General features: G+C 42.0%; 2 protein-coding genes across 3 annotated transcripts in view; one reads left to right on the top strand and one right to left on the bottom strand.

Moving 5' to 3' along the window:
* The first annotated feature begins 207 nt into the window (after positions 1–207).
* B3GAT2 (beta-1,3-glucuronyltransferase 2) lies at positions 208–19,484 on the top strand. Its single transcript, XM_017825560.1, has 4 exons — positions 208–768; positions 11,564–11,708; positions 18,431–18,579; positions 18,659–19,484. Exons 1-4 carry the CDS (start codon positions 229–231, stop codon positions 18,743–18,745), a joined length of 921 nt encoding a protein of 306 aa, XP_017681049.1. The 5' UTR covers positions 208–228; the 3' UTR covers positions 18,746–19,484.
* SMAP1 (small ArfGAP 1) overlaps positions 19,211–20,795 on the bottom strand; it is an 89,263-nt gene continuing 87,678 nt past the window's right edge. Inside the window, exon 11 of one of the 2 annotated variants that reach the window (XM_017825543.1) lies at positions 19,211–20,193. In XM_017825543.1, coding sequence (XP_017681032.1) covers positions 20,059–20,193 — 135 coding nt within the window. In that variant the 3' untranslated portion in view covers positions 19,211–20,058. The remainder of the gene's footprint in view (positions 20,194–20,795) is intronic. The other variant, XM_017825549.1, reaches the window with a different exon arrangement.

Here is a 20,795-nt window from a genome sequence, read left to right as displayed (position 1 = left end):
GGCAGGAGCGGGGCTGGGCACTGACCCGCCGGGCTGCGGGAGGGCACCGCGAGGAGCCCCGACCCGCCGCGCCGGCGGCCCCGCGCCCGCGGGAGGGAGCGCCCGGCGCCCGCCCCGGCCGCCGCCGCCGCCCGGGCGCCCCGCGGAGCAGCGCGGAGGGGCCGCCCCGCCGCACCCGTCCATGGGGCGGCGCTGAGCGGAGGCGCGGCGGGAGGGCGCCGGGGCAGCATGAAGTCCCTGCTGTTCAGCCGCTTCCTCCTGCTGCTGCCCTGGGTGCTCATCGTCATCATCGTGCTGGACATCGATAGTAGCCGGGCGCCGCTGCCCGCGCTGTACCCCCGCGGCGGGGGTGAGGGCGGTAGCGGCGGGGCGCGGCCTCCCGCCCCGCGGCGGCGGCCCGAGGCGGTGCTGCCCACCATCTATGCCATCACGCCCACCTACAGCCGCCCGGTGCAGAAGGCCGAGCTCACCCGCCTGGCCAACACCTTCCGGCAGGTGTCGCGGCTCCACTGGATCCTGGTGGAGGACGCGGCGGCGCGCAGCGAGCTGGTGACCCGGTTCGTGGCGGGCGCGGGGCTGCCCTGCACGCACCTGCACGTCCCCACGCCGCGCCGCTACAAGCGCCCGGGGCTGCCCCGCGCCACCGAGCAGCGCAACGCCGGCCTGGCCTGGCTGCGGCAGCGGCACCAGCACCTGCCGCCCCCGCAGCCCGGGGTGCTCTTCTTCGCCGACGACGACAACACCTACAGCCTGGAGCTGTTCCAGGAGGTGCGTGCGGGATAAGGGAGGGGGGGGGCGCGCTCCACCGCCTCTCCGCGGGCTCCCACCGCTTCCAGCATCCCCGCTTCCCGCCGGGCTCGCCCCTCTCCAGGCTCCCGTGCGGGGCTGTGCCACATCCCGCTTTGCGGCGGCTCGGTGCCCCATACTCAGAAATTCTGGCCATGGAGAATTCCTGCCCGGTCCCCGGCGCGGATACCTCGCCCCGCTCCGTCCCTCAGCCGGGCTCTCCAGCGCTGCCTTCGTGTGACACTTCTCTCTTGCTTTTTAAGTTTCTTGTCCCTCTCCTCCACGCTCCCCCCAACTTTTCACTGTTGTTTTCTCGCTTTTCAGCCGAGCGAGGCAAGTTTAGGATTTAAATAAGGGATCTTGTGTTTTTGTTAAAGCTGGGATGAAAAGCGCTCTTTCATAGTTGGGATTTTTTTCGGGCTGCATCCCTCTCCTTGTAGGGCAAACTGGCATCAGGAGTCGCCATCCTTCACAGTTTTTTCTTGGCGCAAATGAATTTATCCAGAGCCGGCTCCTTCACATGGACTTGCCTTTTTGAAGCCTTTTCGAAGCCTTTTCGCTCTTAAAAGCAGCAAATCGTTTGTGTAATGACTAAACACCCTTTCAGGAGTTTCTTTTCTGAAGGGACCTGGTTTTGTCTTTATTGCCTTCCCTTGGTGAAGGGCTTTGTTTCATTTTGGTGGGAATTGGCAAGCACTTGGAGCAGAGGGTATCCAGCTTTCTTTCTGAGTTCTGCCTGGCAGGAAGGAGGGACTTTAATAAGTGGACATAAAACAGCAGAAGAAAGATCATGTACATCTTCTGTGACAGCTAGGAGAGTACCCTTGGCAGGGAAATAAGGGAGGGAAATGGAAAAGTAGGTTGGCAGCAGATAGGGAACACACAGGGCTTCTGACAGACTGTGGTCCATATCTTCTTGCTAGTGGACAGAACTGTATTTAGAGGTGCACACCCATATTCTACAGCTTGCTTCCAAGCAATGTGCCTCCTCGTGTGCTTTACAGTCAGTAGGCTAAAATGAACACAACACACAGAAAGGTGAAGCACGTGCAATTCCCTAGAGCAAGCTGGTTTAGAAATATTTAGGTTTGTAATACATCCCTTTTCATTTCCGGTGAGTGAATGGGCAGGTGCAGGGTCCCCATTCAGCAGAGATGTCCTTCTTCTTTTGCCCATTTGGCATTCAGCATTAAAGCTGCTAATTTAAGGACCTTTGCCTGGAGGCTAAACCTTTGTCGTAATTGATTTTTTTAAAATTCTCACGGTTGTGCTTAGCACGTTATAATGCAGAGTAATTCCACCGTACACATCTTTGATGTGATGGGAGTGCCCACATAATTGAAACAGAAAGTACACTTCGACACAATGACTAGTGTGGAACAAAAGATATTTGGAGACAAATATCTACTTTTTTTTTAATAGTTTGTTGGTTTGGGCTTTTTTTTTTTTGAGTACCGACATTACAGACAAGCTAAAGAGAACAGTATTGACAGGCATTTCACTTCAGTGACCCAGAGCTACTGAGAAGGGGTTCAGTCACATTTATTCTTTTATAATTTCTATCATTATTCTTCTAATTGCTGTGAAGGATGCAACAGAAAGGTACAAATTACCTCTTTGATCAGGTGGGAAATGCAGGAAAGCAAGGGGATAAAGCTGTCTGAAGGGTTAACCTTGAAAATTACAAGCACAACAGGCAACCTGTGTTTCTTCTTGCTAACAAGAATTGTAACCTCCAGCATGAACCTCTGCAATCCTAAGACCTCCCTTTCACCAGGGTTCAGCTGCTGGGGAAGAGGTGTTTATTCTGAGCTGTGTGTTCACAGGCAGACACACATGAACGAGTTTTCCCTGTGAAATGTGGTGGTTGGAAAGCTCAGCTACAGGAGTGGGGAAGGAGCTTTTGCTTTAATTACCTCTGCAAGTTCCCATGACTGTTTTCTGGGGTCACCACTGGTAGTAACACAGGGAACGCCTCATGGACCTGGCAAAGTTAATGGAAGTCCCTTGGCAAGGTTTACCAACAAGATGCCTTTATGTGTGGGAGGTTACATTTGGAGAGAGCCAGGAGTCTGATTTTCAGTCGAGGCACTGCTTGAGGGCTGGTTGCTTTTTTTTTTTCTTGATAAAAGAAATTCTGTGTCTCCATGGATTCTGGCTTGACAGCTCTGTAGTAAATCCTGATCTCTCTTTCCGGAATTGATAGATATATGAGTGTAAGCTATACTTGTCTTTTCCAAGCATGAAGAGAACAGCTTCAGAACATATTGTGTGTAGATGAAATCTGGTAGTAATTCCTCTCATGAAAGTGGTGGTAACTCTACCTGAGAGGGAGTTTTTTCACTTCGTCGCCCTGCTGGGAACAATTCTCCAGACCTGCAGTTGCTTAATCCTAAAAAGGTCTGATAAACTGAAGTCTGCTCACTGGGAGGGGGCAGTTTAAATTTAGGAAGACAAGACAGGTGCTCTGAATTCTGATCCTACCACCCACCATCCTGTGCTGGCTGCGTGACTTCCAGCATGTCACTGACACGGGCAGAGGGGTGTGTAGGTCCCAAACTGCCAGCGGCAATGTGAGGTACTGTCTGCCCGCAAGCACTTACATACATTTGCTGTCTTATGAAATAGTAGGTCTGTATTCTTTGTTTCTGAGTCAAAGCTGGTTTCAGTAACAGCAGTGAGGGATTGGGGAGGTGGGAACCAAGGCTAGTTAGGATTGTAAAGCCAGCATGAGAGAAACATTGGCATTAGGGATGCGTTTTGCTCAGAGGTTAAACAAGCAGGACTGCTGAGCAAAAGGTGAGCCACAGAACTGCACAGAACTGTCAGTGAAGGATTATGTTTAAGGCAGCTCTTTTGCTGTGGCTTTCCCTAGTGCCCTTACAGAAGACAGAGCCTTTTTAACAAAGCAAATTCGGCAAAAGCTTTACTGGGAGTTGTAGTGTAGTTGTGAGGGTCATGATCAGAAAGGAGTATGCTTTGACATGAAATGCCATGGGATACTTCTGAGAGCTTTTGATGAGGAAATTCTAATCTCTGTCCAAAGTCCTTCTGCCTGGTATGTATAGGAATGAATACTTTATATTTGATATAGAGTGAGCTGAGCCCAGTAGAACTAGACCAAGTGTGTTTCATGGAAATCAGGAAAAAACCCCAAGAACCCAGTTTACAGTAGAGTTTTTCTGGAAAATGTCACTGTCTGTAGTAAATCTGGAACCCTCTAGTGCTGTTTGTAATTATCTTTTTTCCTAAGACCTGTGATGAATGTGGATGTATAGGCTAGTTTTCTGACTGGCAAAACTATGTCCTCAAAGTCAAACTGGGCAGAGTCTGAGCAGGTTTAGTTGTCCTTTCTAGAATAAGGTGGAGAGCCTGGTTTGTCTTTCTGCTGCTACAGTATGTTCAGCATTGGCTCTCTTGAGCATTTTGGCTCACCCTCCCTGGAAAGGCTGCAGGGAAAGAACCGGTTTGTTCAGCAATTGTGAAATTCTTTAGAGTAGTAAGTGGGGCTGCAGCAATGATGAAGAAAATATCTCCAGGAGTGAAGAAGTGGCCTTTAAGTTATTCCCAACCCTTTCTGCTTGAGCATATAGTGGTGGTCAGGTAAAAAATCATGCTTTTATTTTAATGCCTGTGGTTCTGGCATATTATATTTTGTTATAAATATTTTGAGATCCAGGCCTCAAAAGTTATTATGTATTTTCTGCTCAGATATGATCTGTTCACCTGGAGGGGTACATCTGCATCTTGCCATCAAAAACAACAGTCTGCTTTCTGAAAATATCTGTTTTCAGTTGAAAGTCAGCCTACATTCATGAAAAAAGCCATTGAAAAGCCTGAAATCCCAACTAGTACATTTGTTTTACAGATGTTTCTACATGAATCATGATAACTTCCATTTTGTACTATAGGCTGTTCTTTTTGGAGTGACTATCTTATAGTTTCTGGTGCATTTGTGTTTCATGTTATTCCTGAATGCAAGTTATTGGAATATTGTGACTGATGCCTAGCAACTGCTGATTGCACATTTTTAAACTTCCAGAAAGAAAACCTTAGATAAAGCTGGCATTCCACCTTCATAGAGAGATTTTAAAAACAGGATTTACTTAAGCGCTAAAAACTGAAGATAGACAGCTAAGTTCCACTTCCCTTAACTCTTCACATAATTCATGTGTTTCTGTGTCTCAGGCATTTTCTCTGCTCTTTCTGTGTTTTGTGTAGTTGGCCAAAAGCCTTGATCCGTGTATGGGTATGTGTGCAACTTGGAAGACTGGGCCGCCTTAGAGAAATCCATGCTCTAAGGTATGATCTGAATACAGCCTTGCAGCATGGAGTTTAAACTAAATCACAGCCCTAATTGTCATTTCTGAAGGGTAAAAAAAACCAACCCAAACTTCAGTAGCTTAGCAGTTAGCCCTGTTGCCCACTGAGTTGTGGACCAGAGTTCAATTTGCTGTAGCTGTTGCCTGCACAAGAATACCCTGAATGTGATGGTAGAGTTGAAGCTGGAAAGGAGGTAGGAGGAGAGAGAGCTCAACCTGTTCTCCTGAAGTTGTGGTAGTCTTTACAGGTAGCTCAAGATTCAGATTGAAAGCACTTTCTTGCGTCCCTGCTCTTCCCTTTCCCAAAAGGTATTTATGAAGGCGGCAGATATTCTAATGGCTTTTAACAGCCATTTCAGTAGCCTAAAAAAAGTAATTCCTTGTTATTAAAAATGGAACAGAAATACTTCCAGGCACTGCACGTCACACAGGCTTCAGTTTTCCTGTGATCATCTTTGTAAAATATTTTGAGCAACTCAAAAAACGCATCACAGGAGAGGTGAATATTTGCTATTTTTTCCAGCTTTGACAAGGGAAGGGTTAGTGTTCCTTCAATAACACTTACATAACTGTCATAATCTTTATACACTGTATATGTGTATTTTTGAATGGATATATGTATGCAAAAAGATTTAAAACTAGTATAAGTGAATCTGTTTATCTTTAAAAACATGAAAATCTTTTGTTGTATCTCTTGGAGCTGGTTGGAAAAATCAAATCTTTTGATATAGTCTTAAAAATAACATTCAGTAGTCTAGACAGAATTAAATATTAGCTGGCAGTCATTAGTTATATTCTTCAGAATAAAAAAAATGATCCAAATGTGCGTTAGCAGTGCATTAAATACCTTTCTAGGGTATAAATGATTTAGGAGTACATGACAGATTTTAAATGCACACTGACATTCTTCTTCCACATACACATGTAATACCTGTGCTAAAGAGACTGGATTAGAAAAGACTGGCAGAGAATGAAATAGCTTAAAAATGAGAGGAACCAGTGACAAAAAAAAAAAAAAAAAAAAAAAAAGAGCTATTTGAAACATTATCCAAGTGAAGGACTCTGGGTTGCAAAGTACTGTCTGTTTCTGCACTGACAGCAGTGGTCTCATATGTGAAACTGATACTGTTACTCTGAATTTAATTAGAGAGGGTCAGCAGCTCTTCCGAGGTGCAGTGAACGCAACCTTGTAGGATGACAGAGAGTAGGATGAGAAAAAGAACCAGTCAGTAGAAGGGCCCAGAAGTAACATGAGTAGCAAATGTTTTGGAAGTCATCCCAGTCCAGAGAAATTGGCTCCTAACTGCTTTAGTTAAATTTGGTACAGTTTTCTTCCGTAGGGAAGCAATATTGACATTTGTGCCCAAGGATGCTGGTATAATTTAAAAGCATTAATCATTGTACCCTATATATAAAATGTTGCTGGAAAGAAGGGGGGAATTAATGTATCCTCCCTTTGCAGTGTAGATTGTGTACAAATCAGCAGAGGAGGTTTAAAACATGCTTGGAGAGAAAGCTTTCTAATAGTGAGGATGGCGAAGAACTAAATCAGATCACCTGTGAGGGTTGTGGAGCAGGCTAGTTCAATGACTGAAATTTTTTTTGACTTGTAGACCCTTTCTACAAGTTTTCCCACAGAGAATACCTTTTACAGTCAAGTTTACCAACAACAACCTTGCTTTTTGAAGTTCCTATCCCTTAAGTGTCACAGTCCCTGAACCACAAAAATCACTGGCAGAGGTTTTCTATGCCTCAGTACCTCCTTTGAAGTGATGGTAAGTAGGGGCAGAAGCTCCATCCAATGCCTCAGTAAACAGGCACAGCATCGCTGCTGCTGAGCTGTCTGACTCGTAGTACTCTTCCATGAGTTTCATTGAAGCAGAATTTGGCTTTAGATGACCTGTGAGCAATGCAGAGAACTGTGTGAGAACTGATAGGGAACCTGGCTGTGCTTATGTTTTTTTAACCCATAAAATTTTCTGCTGTAGAAGGATTGTAGTGAAGGAGCTCTGTGTCCTGTCTTTGGTAATAATAAATAGGAATTTTTTTGTAGAAATCTGCCCGAGTGTTGCTGGGATGGGCAGGGGGGTGGAGTGGGATGGGATGGTGAGCCTGGGTGCTAACCTGTAGCCTGACCAGTATAGATCACAAATCAGACAGAGGCTGAAATGATAGGGGGAGAAAAAAGCGTACTACGTGTAGCAGCAGGTTTGCATTTACAAAGAGCTTTAATAATAAATAATGGCCAGTCTTCGCGAGCGAAGATTTGGGAAAGGTCATTAGTACCTCCATGTTTCCTTCTCCCTGTCTGTCATTTGCCTTCATTCCCCCTGGGCTTTTATATTTTGTTACTGGTTTGGTATCTTCCCTATCCATCAGTTCGGCACATCCCATTAAGCAGCTTTTCTTGATTGACTAATGAGATGCTGTATTTGGCAATGCTTTTATCACTGCCTTTTATTACTCAGATACATTTTCTGCATTTTCACTTGCTATTCTTTAGTGGTTACTCTGTTGTAACTATTTACTGTTGTATGCCCATCACCTCACTCGGATTTCTTAGGTCAGTTGTTACCAATCTCTCCTGTCATTTCCTTGCCCAATCCTTCCCAATCGTTGTCCCTTCTGCTACTTCATTCAGATTTTTTCTACCATCTTCCCCATCCAGTACATCACTCTCCTCCTATGCCCAAGACCCCCTTTCAGATAATCAAAAAGTAAATAGAGGATAAAAGCATTTCCAGAGGGAGATTCATCCCACCTTAAGATAGCTGTCTAAGCCAAGCAGGATGAATCATGTCAGTGGGTTCCTATCTCTTTCATTAGCTATAGAAGTCTAACTAGGACAGACCAGATACTTACAGAGAGTTAAGTATAAGTAAGATGAATACCATTCATGTAAGTTGCTAGGACTTAAAATACTGAGTATTAAGACAGCGTGTGCTACTGCTGTCATTACAATGACAGAAGGGCAATTTAGGAAGCTATTTGTAAGTCATAGGATTTTGGCAGTTGTTTAGCCCACAGCACTAAGACTATTTAGAATTAACACATTTTTGAATCACCTTTTTGTGTCTCAATGATTAGCAGCATAAAATTCCAGGTGCAAGCTGGCCTTTTAATCCAAATAATAGCTTTTCCCCCATCATACATAAATACAGCCTTCACATAGCAGTATGTTAACTGCAGTAATGCTATTCTCAGAAGATTAAAAGAAATATTCCTACTTTCATCTGCCTAGCATATTCTGAGGCTGTGAGGTATTTCAGAATTAGCATAAATACTGGTCTAGATGTGCTCTTTCAGCTTTTACTTAAAGGGATTGCTGTATTCTTGACACCTGCTTATTTCATTCTCCAAAAATGTAACCTGTGAGAATAAAGAAAGGAACCCAAGGACAAAATGTAGAGCTCCTTCCTTCTGTTGTGTGGTGGCTTTACTGACATAACTCTTAGACACCAAGATAGAACCAAGACTGTACGAATTCAAAACTTCTTGGGTTTTGCGAGGTCAGTGATATACTTTCCACTGACAAGATTTTTGTAGACGTGGTGAATGGTAGAGTATTAATGTAAATCTGTCTGGTTCTGCCAGCATAGATGCTGAGGCTGCTGTTTACCCAGTTCAGAAGTCCTGTGTAACCTGGCCCATTGTACAGTACAGCTGCCCAAACTTCTATTGTGTGCTCAGGCAGGGCATGGGTGCACCATGCATCAGCCACACTCTCGTAGTTAGAGTGTGTCTGCCCTTGTCTTGTGGCATTTCGTGTTTACTGTGGGTGCGATTGGCATAGGGTGGCTAAAGTGCTGCAATTCTGTACATTAATAATTTGTGAAGGTATCCATACCCTCCAGGAGGTGTTAATGGCAACATGCGTGTTCATCCTGTGGTTATTGCTGGTGTAGCACAGTTGGGTGTATGTGGCTTGTTGGTGCCCTTGGAAACCTACTGGAACTTAACTGTGTAGACATGCCCAACAGAATGATGCCCTGTGTCCATGTCTGATATGTTTGGATGTTAATAGAAATATGCTGTTAGCAAAATATGCAAAAGGGATGTATCATTAAAACCAGAGTTAAAAGACCTTCATGAGAAGGTTTGGCTAATGTCCATACCCAAATAGTTAACTGCTAACTCTGCTTTTCCTGCATGGAGGAGTGCGACAGATTGGAAAATTAAACGTAAGCAGGGAGAAGAGTTACAGATAAACATGATTAGCAATAACTTGTAGAGAGATTCATGGTAGTGCCTCACTGGCAATTAAATAGTCAATGGCTTGGACAGAATCCTTATCAAAAGAAATCCCTATATTGCCAACTGTACACATCACTCTGCTCTCACACACTATGGGATGTCTCTGCTGCTACTGAGAGGTGGTGTGACTCTCAGCTGACTGCCACAGCTATTAGGGTGGAGGTGAGGAAGTTCTGCTAAACAAATTTGAAGATACACAAATAATTGGAGGGAGAGAAGGTACATATCTATCTTCTGTGTGTCCATACATATTTGTGGATTTTCAAATATATATTTTATGCCTTCCCTGTGTGAAAGTTCTAAGAATCTGCTAATGTATCTAGCTTGGAAATGTGAACCACACTGACATGATGCCTTTGTTTTTTCTGGTGCAACTCCTATGAGTGTAGATGATATGCATGATAAATCTTTCACCTTGGCAGAGAGAAAGAGAATTGTTTAATATTTAACCAAGGTTGTCTTTTACTTCAACATCCATTGATAGGGGACTGCAGTAACAAATATGTAAAACTGTATTTGTTTTTGCTAAGAGGAGTGCTTGGAAGGAGAAAGGGATAACCTTTCCCTAAGGAATAAGCTTCAATTACAACAAAAGATGAGACTGTTTTTAGAATAGATCAAATAAAGCCCACATTACACTGAAATAGTTTAATACTTGTTTAAATAGCACCATATTTAAAACACAGTAGTTGAAACAGTGGCTTTTGAATCAATGTGGTTAAACTGTGCAAGTTGCTGTGTCTGTTGCACTCGTCTACTCAAGTTCTCACACCAGACTATCTGATTTTCCCATGGGGAGCAGCGCGTCAAAGTTCATGTCATATTATCTCCTGTTTACTGAAGAAAATGGTCCAGTGAACCAGTTATCTGAACTCACTGAATCACAGATTCTTTAAGGTTGGAAAAGACCTCCAAGGTTGAGTCCAACCTTTGACTGAACTGCACTGTATCAATTAAATCATAGCACTAATTGGCATATCCAGTTGTTTCTTGAGCACCTCTGGGGATGATGACTCCACCACTTCCCTGGGCAGCCTGTTCCAATGTCTGACAACCTTTTGAGTGAAGAAATTCTTCCTAATGTCCAAACTGAACCTCCCCTGGCACAGCTTGAGGCCATTTCCTCTTGTCCTGTCACTAGTTGCATGGGAGAAGAGGCCAAGCCCCACCTGGCTACAACCTCCTTTCAGGTAGTTGTAGAGAGAAATAAGGTCTCTCCTGAGCCTCCTTTTTTAACAGGCTAAACACTCCGAGCTCCCTCAGCTGCCCCTCCTATGACTTGCTCTCCAGATCCTTCCCCAGCTTCATTGCCCTTCTCTGCACATGCTCCAGCACCTCAATGTCTTTCTTGAAGTGACTCCCAGTCATGCACCCTTCTTGCTAAAGAAAGAATTATTTTTTAGTATCTGTAGATTCCTCAAGGTTAGATAAGGACCATGTTTCTATAACTGCATTTAGTTACATTTACACCACTGGGAAAAATTCCTTTTATTGATAGTAAGCATCCTGCCTGGCCTGCTTTTTCATCCTTCCTGGAAATTTAGCAGAGTTTTTAAAGGGAAAATGTAAAATTAAAAAAGGTTTAACACAAATAATCTTTTTTTTTTTTTTTTTGGTGACCGTTTAATAGATCTGAGCTGCATCTCAGCTCTGTACAAATCTGGTATGTTGCAGGTAGGAAAGAGCTGTGTCATAATTTCCTGTACTCAATGCATTTTTTACCAGTCTCAAACTAATTTTACTTGTTTTAGTGACATGCGTATTTGTTAATCATTATTACATTTTCTCTCATTGGGTTTGTAAAATATCTCAGCAATCTATAGAAATAAGCCTACTGAGAGAATGCTGTAGTCTTGCAGATAAAAAAGATCTACTACACCTGTGGAAACCCAAACAAGAAAGGAAAACCCAAACCTGTTTTTTCACAGCTTTTAAAAAATTTTGCTATAAAAGATATTATGAATAGGGTGTTAAAGTAGAATTGAGGTACCTATGGGCTAAAGAGCTGGAGATTTCACAGAAAATGAGTGGGCACACGTAGCTTTCAAACACTTACTCTGTTGGGCTGAAATCTGTAAGCTAGAATTGCCTTTGAATACCTAGTCTTGCTGATTAGCGTGTAGGCTTTCTACCAACACTTACAAAAGAAGCCTGCCAGGAGCACAGGCCGGCAGTGAGTGATGCTGCGCTGCCTCTTGCAGATGCGCACAACACGCAAGGTGTCCGTGTGGCCCGTGGGGCTGGTCGGGGGACGGCGGTACGAGCGCCCAGTCGTGGAGAACGGCAAAGTTGTTGGCTGGTACACGGGCTGGAGAGCGGACAGGCCCTTTGCTATTGACATGGCAGGTAAGGATCAATTTACATGATACATGAATGTTTCTCATAATAACGGATTTTCTCAAGGTAAGCAGCTTTTAAAACTTCCCAAGTGTCAGCACTGTATGCAGCCCTTTGGCACTAAATATCCCGGAAGTCTTAGCTTGCACATCTTGTCTAATTAAGTTGCTGCTTGGTGATATCTGAAGTTACTTTCATTTGTTTTTAATTTTATGTGGCAACTTGGCTTTTATGTTGTATAAATTGTTTGTCTGAAACAAGTTAATTGTAAGTTAATTCATCGAAGTAATTTTTGCAAGGAGCACCTGCCTGTCATTGTGTCATCAATCTAAACCAGGTAGTATAAATACAGACCCTTCATAGACCTCATGTTGTAAAATGCTACTGTATCATGAAATGATTCATTTTGTATTGGTTATTAGGAATGACAGTGATAACTGTAGATGGATATAGTTTGAAACACTGGGCTTAGGTGAAAAATCACTGACAGCTATTGCCTAGTAGATGAAGGCAGAAAAGCTTCAAAATGGATGTAATCAATCTTCTGCAGTGAAGTTTGCACACCACACAGCTCTGTCTTGCTGTCAGTCCATGCTTAGACAATCTCTTGAATATATTCACAACTGCCACATGAATCACCACTGTGCAGAAGTCCAATTTCTGATGTAGCAGCAGCTGATTTCCTAGCAAGCGATACGATATTTGCACTTAGGCACTTCTGTATCAAGGAGGGAAGGGGAAAAGTAGGAATACAAGGGCAAGAACAGGAGAGAAATAGCCACTTTTTTTTCCTCTGGTACACTTATATTTTGGGAGAGGGAAAAGAACAGTGCTTTCTCACTTTGGCAGAATATATTAATTGAAATGTCTGATGATAAATATGTACACTATATACAGTTGTATTGGTTAAAAAGAATAAAGTACTAATTGTTTTTAACACCTCAAAGATAGAAACATCAGCAGGTGAATTTTTCTGTACTATAGGGGCATTTCAAGACAATAATACCACCTGGCATAAAAATTAATATTTGGGTGTTCAGGTAGAGGCATTCCACAGGGGAGATGTAGGTACGTCAATGCCCAAACCCATGCAGCGTGTCGAGCACTGCAGCTGTGCATTTTATCAGTCTCTGCCTGTGGACTCACAGATACCTATTGATACAGTGCTGCAGAAGGGATTACTGATGGGCATTATTTAGGTGAGAGCATGGTTCATAATTCATTAGCAGCAGGCAAAAAGCCATTACACAACAATGGCCAGGGGACTCTAACTGAGACATGAAGAGATACTTGGAAAGTTCTTAAGTTGTGGTTTACTTTGCAGTTGCTGGCTGAATCACTGGCATGAGGGAAAAGCAGCTCCATTAGGAGCATTACCTCCTTGTACTTTTATGAAAGTCACAAAAGGGAGGGTTATAGAGACAAAGAAACATTGCTAGTACAGGAAGTTACTGCAGATCCGCAAACAAGGAGTTACTATTTTGTAAGACAACTTTTATTAGTCTTCAAAAATACTGAAGAAATTAAATTACATTTTTAATTTCAGCAAGGAGAGAAATGGATGCTGTGTAGAACGCTAAAAAAATTATGTGAAAGTTGCATCTTCAGTCCCCTCAGGAAGGGCACTAACAGAACAGAACTGCAAATCCAGAACTTCATAGGTGTCTGAGCAGGTACAGTCTACAGGACACATGTCAACACTCAGTTTCCTACCCATGCCCTTTGCTCCCAACTTCCCAACACACCCCTGCAGACTTGGGAAACTTGCTAAAAAAACTAAGTCCATGCTGTGGTCCATCACTGGCATTTCTCCATCTCCTCACCAAACACACAAGCAATTTAGGTTATACTGCACATAAGGAAGTTCAAGGACCTCTTTTGAAAATACTGCCATGAAAAAAGTATAGGTGCATATATTAAACTGCTCAGCTGTCTACAGTTAATGTTCTGCACTGGTCAATGCACTGGTAAGGAAGCTCCCTTTGGTTTACTGAACTATCTTTTCATAATGATTTTCACAAGAGTTTGATCATGAGTCTGGGTGTGAACACAAGACCACTTAAAAGGTTTGGAATCACTGATATATCTTGTGGCTGTTCAGATGAAGCTTTTAAGCACATAAAACTTCTTATTCTAGGCTTCAAAATACAGAGTCAAATTCAAATTACTGCAAGTGGAGACAGATCCTGCTGATTTCACTGGGCTCAGCTCAAAGACCCTAGCTGGCCAACCTCCCCAGACTCCATGAAACACACTCACACATCGCAGTCACATTAGATCAGTTCATTAAGCACTGGTTATTTATTTTGAGAAATTTGTGGCTGACACTGCTATTCTCCAATGCTAAATTGCATTCAGAAAGCAGAGTAGCTGTTTCCTGTGCTGCTTCTTGACTGGCAACCAACTCACCATATGAATTAGTTCAGATGTTTTCTAAGTTCTGCTTCAGTTTTAACTGTAGGTGAGTTCTAGAGTTTGACACAAACTTCCTTACCCTCAGGGAAGAAAAGTGAGAAAGAATCTTGAAAGCAAAAAGGTGACATTGATTCTGAATTAGGCAGTGTGTTAATTAATATGGACCTGATTTAAAGTCTTCTATATTAAATACGGCTGTTTTAAATTTGGCTTGTTCCCAGTGCCAGAATTTTGGACCACTCATGAAAACATGTTACATCATGATTCTCCTAGTGTCAGGATTGTTCAAGAAGGCAGGCCCATGCTTTACATTAGCATTCCAGGAGTTACTTCAGGCACAGGGATTAGTACATGCCTGTAAATGACTAGGCAAGCAGATTTTGGATGTGTGGTGCAGAGCTCATCCACTGTGCCTGAAGTGCCTCTGCTAGGGCCTGAGAAAACACCTTTTTTTTTTTTTAATTTTCATTTTGCTATAGTTATGAGTCCTTCAGTACATCTCATCTTTCTTAGGGTTCCCTGAGCAAAAAGCTAGTCTATTCATGACACCACAAAACATGGCATATTTTGACTGACTCTGAAAGAGCCACTGCTGGAAGACACAAGTGCAAACAAAAAAATTTTGAGTGGCTATGGCAGACAGCATGCTCAAAAAAACCAAACCCCAACTTCTCCTCCGTGAAAGGGTTAATACTATTTTAAACATTGAGTTTACAATCAAGAGCCTTTCATGGTGAATTAATTGTGAGCAGATGCCTTTGTTCTGAACTATAGAAACCCCTGGTTAGCCATCTCTGCCTTATTGCAACCCAAACTCTGTGTCACAGGGAGAACAGTGAGAGCAGCAGAGCCCAAGCCATGGCACATCCAACAAGCCAAAGGTTGTTGTGGTACCTTAAACCATGTGGACACCAGTAGGTCTGTTTCTACATTAGCATTTATACACTCCAGAAATTATAAACTCTCAGTTTCCAGCTTGCCTTCATCCACTATCCTATCTAGAACATCTAGGAAGCAATGGCATTAATCATGGCAACAAAATCTTTAAACACTGGCTCAAGTTTAACTGGATGAAAAAAAAATAGTTCTGCCTTTTAACAGAAGCCACTGATTTAACACAAGTCAAGGTGTGAATTAATAGAAACAGCTTATGTTGAAAGAAGCACAGATATAATCTTTGCCACATCTCCCAGGTATCTTATCCTCCAGCAAATTAATTCCTGTATAGGTGGTTCTTCAGCCAATTAGATTTAATTTACAACCTTGCATTAAACACCATAAAACCCCCAAAACACCTCTTCACACTCCAGCTATGAAATTGTCTTGTGGCACATCATATGAGCTTAAACCCAATATGACCTTGTAGGAATAATGATTAAGTAAAATAACTGTATGCATGTAAGCACTGTTCAGTTATGCTACACTGGAGACAGTAATCCCAAATTAATCCCTGTTTGGTGATAGAATTCAAAATAACAGCATATTTTCATCTATTAGCACAGGCTCATTATCTACTGAGAGAAATTAGTAGAGAAATTAGTGCCAGTCTGGTCAAAACCTGAGCCATCTCCTCTCTTTTCGACACCAGAATGATACATCTGTAATAAAAAGTCAGTGGAAAGGTGTCACTAGAAAGTGGCTTTCTCCCAAATCCATCTTACAAAATGTCATACATGTGAAATTAAAGCAGTTATAAAGCAAAGCTGAAGAACTAAAATAGGCAGGACATAAATCTCCTTGCATTATTTTCTCTCTTCAGGTTGTTGCTTTATTGGATTTTTTAAGAAACAAAGACTGCATGACCACTGACCAAGGAAACAAACCTCAGGCCAGTCTGTGCACAGTAGTCTGTGTCCTTGTCACCCCCAACACTCAGTTTATAATTTAAGTTTTATTTGATGCCTGATTTTTGATAGCACCCTATAATGGCAATTTGCAATAGCATGGTAGCAAGGGCACGTGTTACATGCAGGGGACACGCCCCATCTGAAGATCTGTGCATAGGAGAAATCCACCCTCAGAACTCCATGCAATTTTCTCAACAGAGGAGCAAGCATAAGAAATTAATCAATGTATGGATAAGTATGGGCTGAGGGAGCCAGGGAGCCACACTGACACATACTGAGGTAAGCAGTGGAAAATCCGTGCCTTTTCTGCTTAGAATGGGATTCCTTCCCCATTCTAAAAACTAGGCCACTACCTTAATTATTTTGGTGTTTACTTCATTTATGCATGGCCAGCTTGAATCCTAAATCTTTTTGAAAAGAAACAGCAGCTCACACAGCTGATCAGGATTCCAACAATGCCTTCCCATGCAAAGGAACTTTTTTTTTTTTTTGGTGCCCAAAATTATCAAAGCCCAGTTGCATCCAAAATTTATTGCTTTTTCTAACTGAGGAAAAAACCCCAACAAAACCTAACCAAAACCACTAAACTGAAGCAGGTCAATTTGTTCATCAGTATTAAGTCCAAGGTCTCTTTCAAGGTGGTGCAAGCTGGCTGTACACGCTGCTGCTGTCTCTTGCTGAGGGAGTTTAAACACTCGATCTCAGCTCTTCCCAAATGATTACACTTGCCTACCAACAACGCTGGGATGGAGCCCATCTTGTGCTCTCTCATGACCAGTCTACAAGTTGTAGGAAGCAGGAAAGGCCTGCAGCCTGCTGCAGACAAACCCCTGGTGGGGAAGAGAAGTCCAGAGCATTATTCTGCCTGGGAGCACTGAGCTAAGCCCAGCAGCTGCAGCAAAGAACAGCTGGATCCCAGCAGTGATGCTGCAGAAGTTAACTGAGTGAGGACAGGCTGCAGCCAAGGTCTCACACCTCCTGGAAGTCTTTTATTCACCAGACTGCTCTGCAAGGTGTGGGCAATATGCCCTCTCCATCTAGACACCTCTTCTTCTTTATCTCAGACAAGATATAATGTATGAAGTTACAAAAAAGATATAACATATACACATGTCTTCTGCAACTGTGTCCATCAGTGAATTGGAACCTTAGTTTGTCCAACCCATAGTTTTTATCAGGGTCCAAATCTTTATTTAAAACAAAACAAACTTTCTGGTGTCTTCCTGTGCTTTCCTGCAAGCAAGAGCAGGAACCACTGAAAGTGGTTTCAGTACGCCTTTCTTTACACGTGATGTAATAATTACTTCCTTATATTTTCCTCTTCAAAAGGCCCCCACAAAAGTCACAGATACTTTCAAGGAAAATACAGTAGCAAGACAACTGTAGTAAAAATGGGTTAGAATTACATTAAGTTAGAGAAAGCTATTCTCAATTTTAAATCAATAACATTTTAATACTGGCTTTAGAATTAAATGTTCTTGCCGTTTTCCAGAACTGATGTGAAAACTGTTACTACTTGTGTCATAAAGGGACAGCTGGAACCACTCTGAACTGACGAAGAAAGGATTTCTTTGGTAGGCTTGGCAATCAGACATAACGAGTTAGTTACAAATGTAATGTTTCTTTACAAGTCAATCAGTTTAGTTTTGAGTCCTACTGAAAGAACCATACATGTGACTGAGCATAGCTGAAGGAAAACTGGAGAGTTCTATAAATAATGGCAAATTGGAGATTCATGGGAGCTTCTTCAGAGAGGGCGAGTTTGTTCAAACCAGTGATTTCTCAGTGTGCAATCTCCCTTCAAGGGACCGAATGCATGTTACCGGAGGAATGCATCGCAGAGAGGTGTGTGCACCAAGAAGTCCTTTCAGCCGTGCTGTGCCATGTACAGATCACCTGCAGACTGCCTTGCAGACCACCAGTGGTGAAAGTCATTCACAAGTCCACAATGACTACACAGTGTGCAAGGCAGAGCATTAATGTGGCTTGTCTTTCACCAACAACGTTAAAAACTCTCTACAGGCTGAAACTCTCCAAAGATCACAGTTGTAATGTATTTTAACCTTTTTTCTGACTTTCACCTTTAAATGTAGAAAGTGTTTGTACAGTATAAATTTTATACATTTTATTTTACTTAAAATTGAGTTTTATTTCTTAATTAGAAGTAGAAAGGATGAATAGTCCAGGATCTTAGCAATATCTGACTTTTCAGGGCAAAAAAATATATATTCCTTACATGACAGGAAATAGATTAAACATGTTGAAAATATGGTGCAAAAAACATCTGATTGTATCTTGAGGGCAAAACACAGAAATGCAGGACATACAAACCTACCAAATATTCATATAATCAAATTTAGACAATTTTAAAAAGAGCATGGGAGATTTCTAGGCTTCAATGTAACTGCACAAAAATGTAAAGCCTAAAGGTTTTTCTTAACTTTTTTTCCCTGTCCCCCTCTATCCAAGGATTTGCTGTGAGTCTTCAAGTGATCCTGTCGCATCCCAAAGCCGTGTTCAAGCGTCGTGGTTCTCAACCAGGAATGCAAGAATCTGATTTTCTGAAACAGATAACAACAGTGGAGGAACTGGAGCCAAAAGCAAACAACTGCACAAAGGTACCAAGTTCCACACTTTCTAAAAAGCTTTTGCATCATCTCTGTAGATGACTGTACTGACACAAATGTTATTTTATAGGTTCTGGTATGGCACACGAGAACAGAGAAGGTGAATCTAGCTAACGAGCCAAAGTACCACCTGGATACAGTCAATATTGAGGTATGATGTGGGGAGACAGTTACACAGCAAGTGCAGGACAATGGACGCGTCAGGACGTGTTTGAATTCAGCCAGTTAAAATCATCTGGTTCTGTGTGAGACCTGATGGACTTCTGTGGAAACAAAAGGAAGTTGTCAGAGACTCTAGTAAGCAAATCAAGTGGGTGTGCTTGTTCTAACTTGTCTGCATGCATTTCTGAACTCTCAGCTTAATAAACTGACACTTACCTTTGTTTTAACGCTGTTTCCACATAGAGAAATGTGGTGTAATGGTATTTTTTCAAAATCATTATTTATGTATATACTTTTTGTATTTATCCAGCTTAATGGTGTAATTATAAACTGATTTTAACTCACAAACTGTTGATCTAAATATCTGCATAAATGGATCCTCCAAACTGAACATGTTTTACTTCATTAGAAGTAGCGGTCAAATAGGTTGTACAATAACAAAATAAAAACCCAGAGTCACTTATGGATTTATCCTTTTAATATAGGGAAATAACATTTTATCATTACGAGGCACCATAAAATGTAAACACAATCACTGTCATAAACCTGGATCTCTGCAAGGAAAAATATATCCATTCATTTGGAGTTACCTTGTATGCATATTGTGCCGCCAGTTCTCAGCATTAATACTGTGCGTGTGCCTCATGAGCCAGATCAGAGACTTTATCACAGGAAACTCAAATGCATCCAATGCTCATTTTTAAAAGAATAAACTATTGATTTGTAGAACTACAGTAACATCCAGGTTTATCTTTCTTTCAATAACCACATTCCCTGTTATGCACACCATAATAACATCACAGTGAAATGTATGATGAAACAAAATTTGTTTGATACACTAGAAAACATTGCTCGGTGATACATTTACATTCTATTTATATATGATTAAACATTTGTTCATAGAGTACCTTCTACAGGATTACTGGGTAATTTGGGGGGATTGGGGTTCATATTTTTGGATATTACTAACATGATAGCTACGTCCCTTAATGCAAACATTTGATCTAGAATTTTGAGGGAAAAAAAATCAGTATGTGGTTAAGCAGCTTCTTAATATGGTCTATGAAATCATATGCATTGTATGAAAATGCTTCCAATGATGTATAAATATATTCCTGATCTGCTTTTCACTACATCAAATTTAAATCAATATAGACCACAACACGGTCAGTCAGTTATATTCTTAATCTGAACAGCTGGGAAAAAAAAAAAAAGAATATATATGTACATGGAAGGAACAGCAAAAGTAAATGCATTTGAACAAGGAATGTTAGGTGGCTGTTCTGGGAGAGACTTCTATTGCAACTTTCATTTCCACAGTTGTGTGCTGAGAGTCTGGCCAGAGGAGCTTCCAGTCCATCCTGCCGCTGTGCTGGGGGGCTGGCCAAAGCCCATCACGTTGCTGGAACTGCTGAGGTTCATTCCAGCCATTTGCTGATTCATCTGCGAAGCACAAACACATGCATGAGGCTGGTTAGCATTGGCACTGAAACACAGCATGCTGCTGGCCAAAAGCAGTCCTGCCTCCAATCAGACACTCAGTTAAGAGTACATTTCCCTAAAAATGTTTCTCTTTAAATAAAAATACTGACCCAATCTAAGTTTCTAAGCCTTTTTCCACGCTACCAGCTTTTCTGGAGCCCTTCAATCACCATCATACACCAGCTGACAGGCTGCAGCACTTGGTGTATGTGTCACATCTGTATGAAAGTTCCACTAAGGAACTGACACAGCATGTGAAGGAGATGGCTGATGTGGTTGGTTGGTAAGAGTTTGCTTTCACAGTGTCAAAGCTAACCAACAAAATTATGGTTAGAGAGATAAAGAGACACCAAAGCCAGTAATATAGCCTTGTCTGCACTTGCAACTCCAGATTTTTTTTTTTGTTCTTTGGAGACCTCATAATCTTGAATACACAAGTTTTTATAGAAATTGTCCATTTAGGTGGCAATCAGCAAAGAATGAGGTGGGTTTATAAACATGAATATTATCTAAATCTAACCATTATTGCTAAAGAATCTACTCAAGATATTGTAATTCCTTAA

This window comes from Lepidothrix coronata, unplaced genomic scaffold (genome assembly GCF_001604755.1).
Source record: "Lepidothrix coronata isolate B3197 unplaced genomic scaffold, Lepidothrix_coronata-1.0 Scaffold4, whole genome shotgun sequence".
Classification (NCBI taxonomy): domain Eukaryota; kingdom Metazoa; phylum Chordata; class Aves; order Passeriformes; family Pipridae; genus Lepidothrix; species Lepidothrix coronata.
The sequence above is the reverse complement of the archived record's forward strand: the minus strand, read 5'-3'. Positions and strand labels throughout refer to the sequence as shown.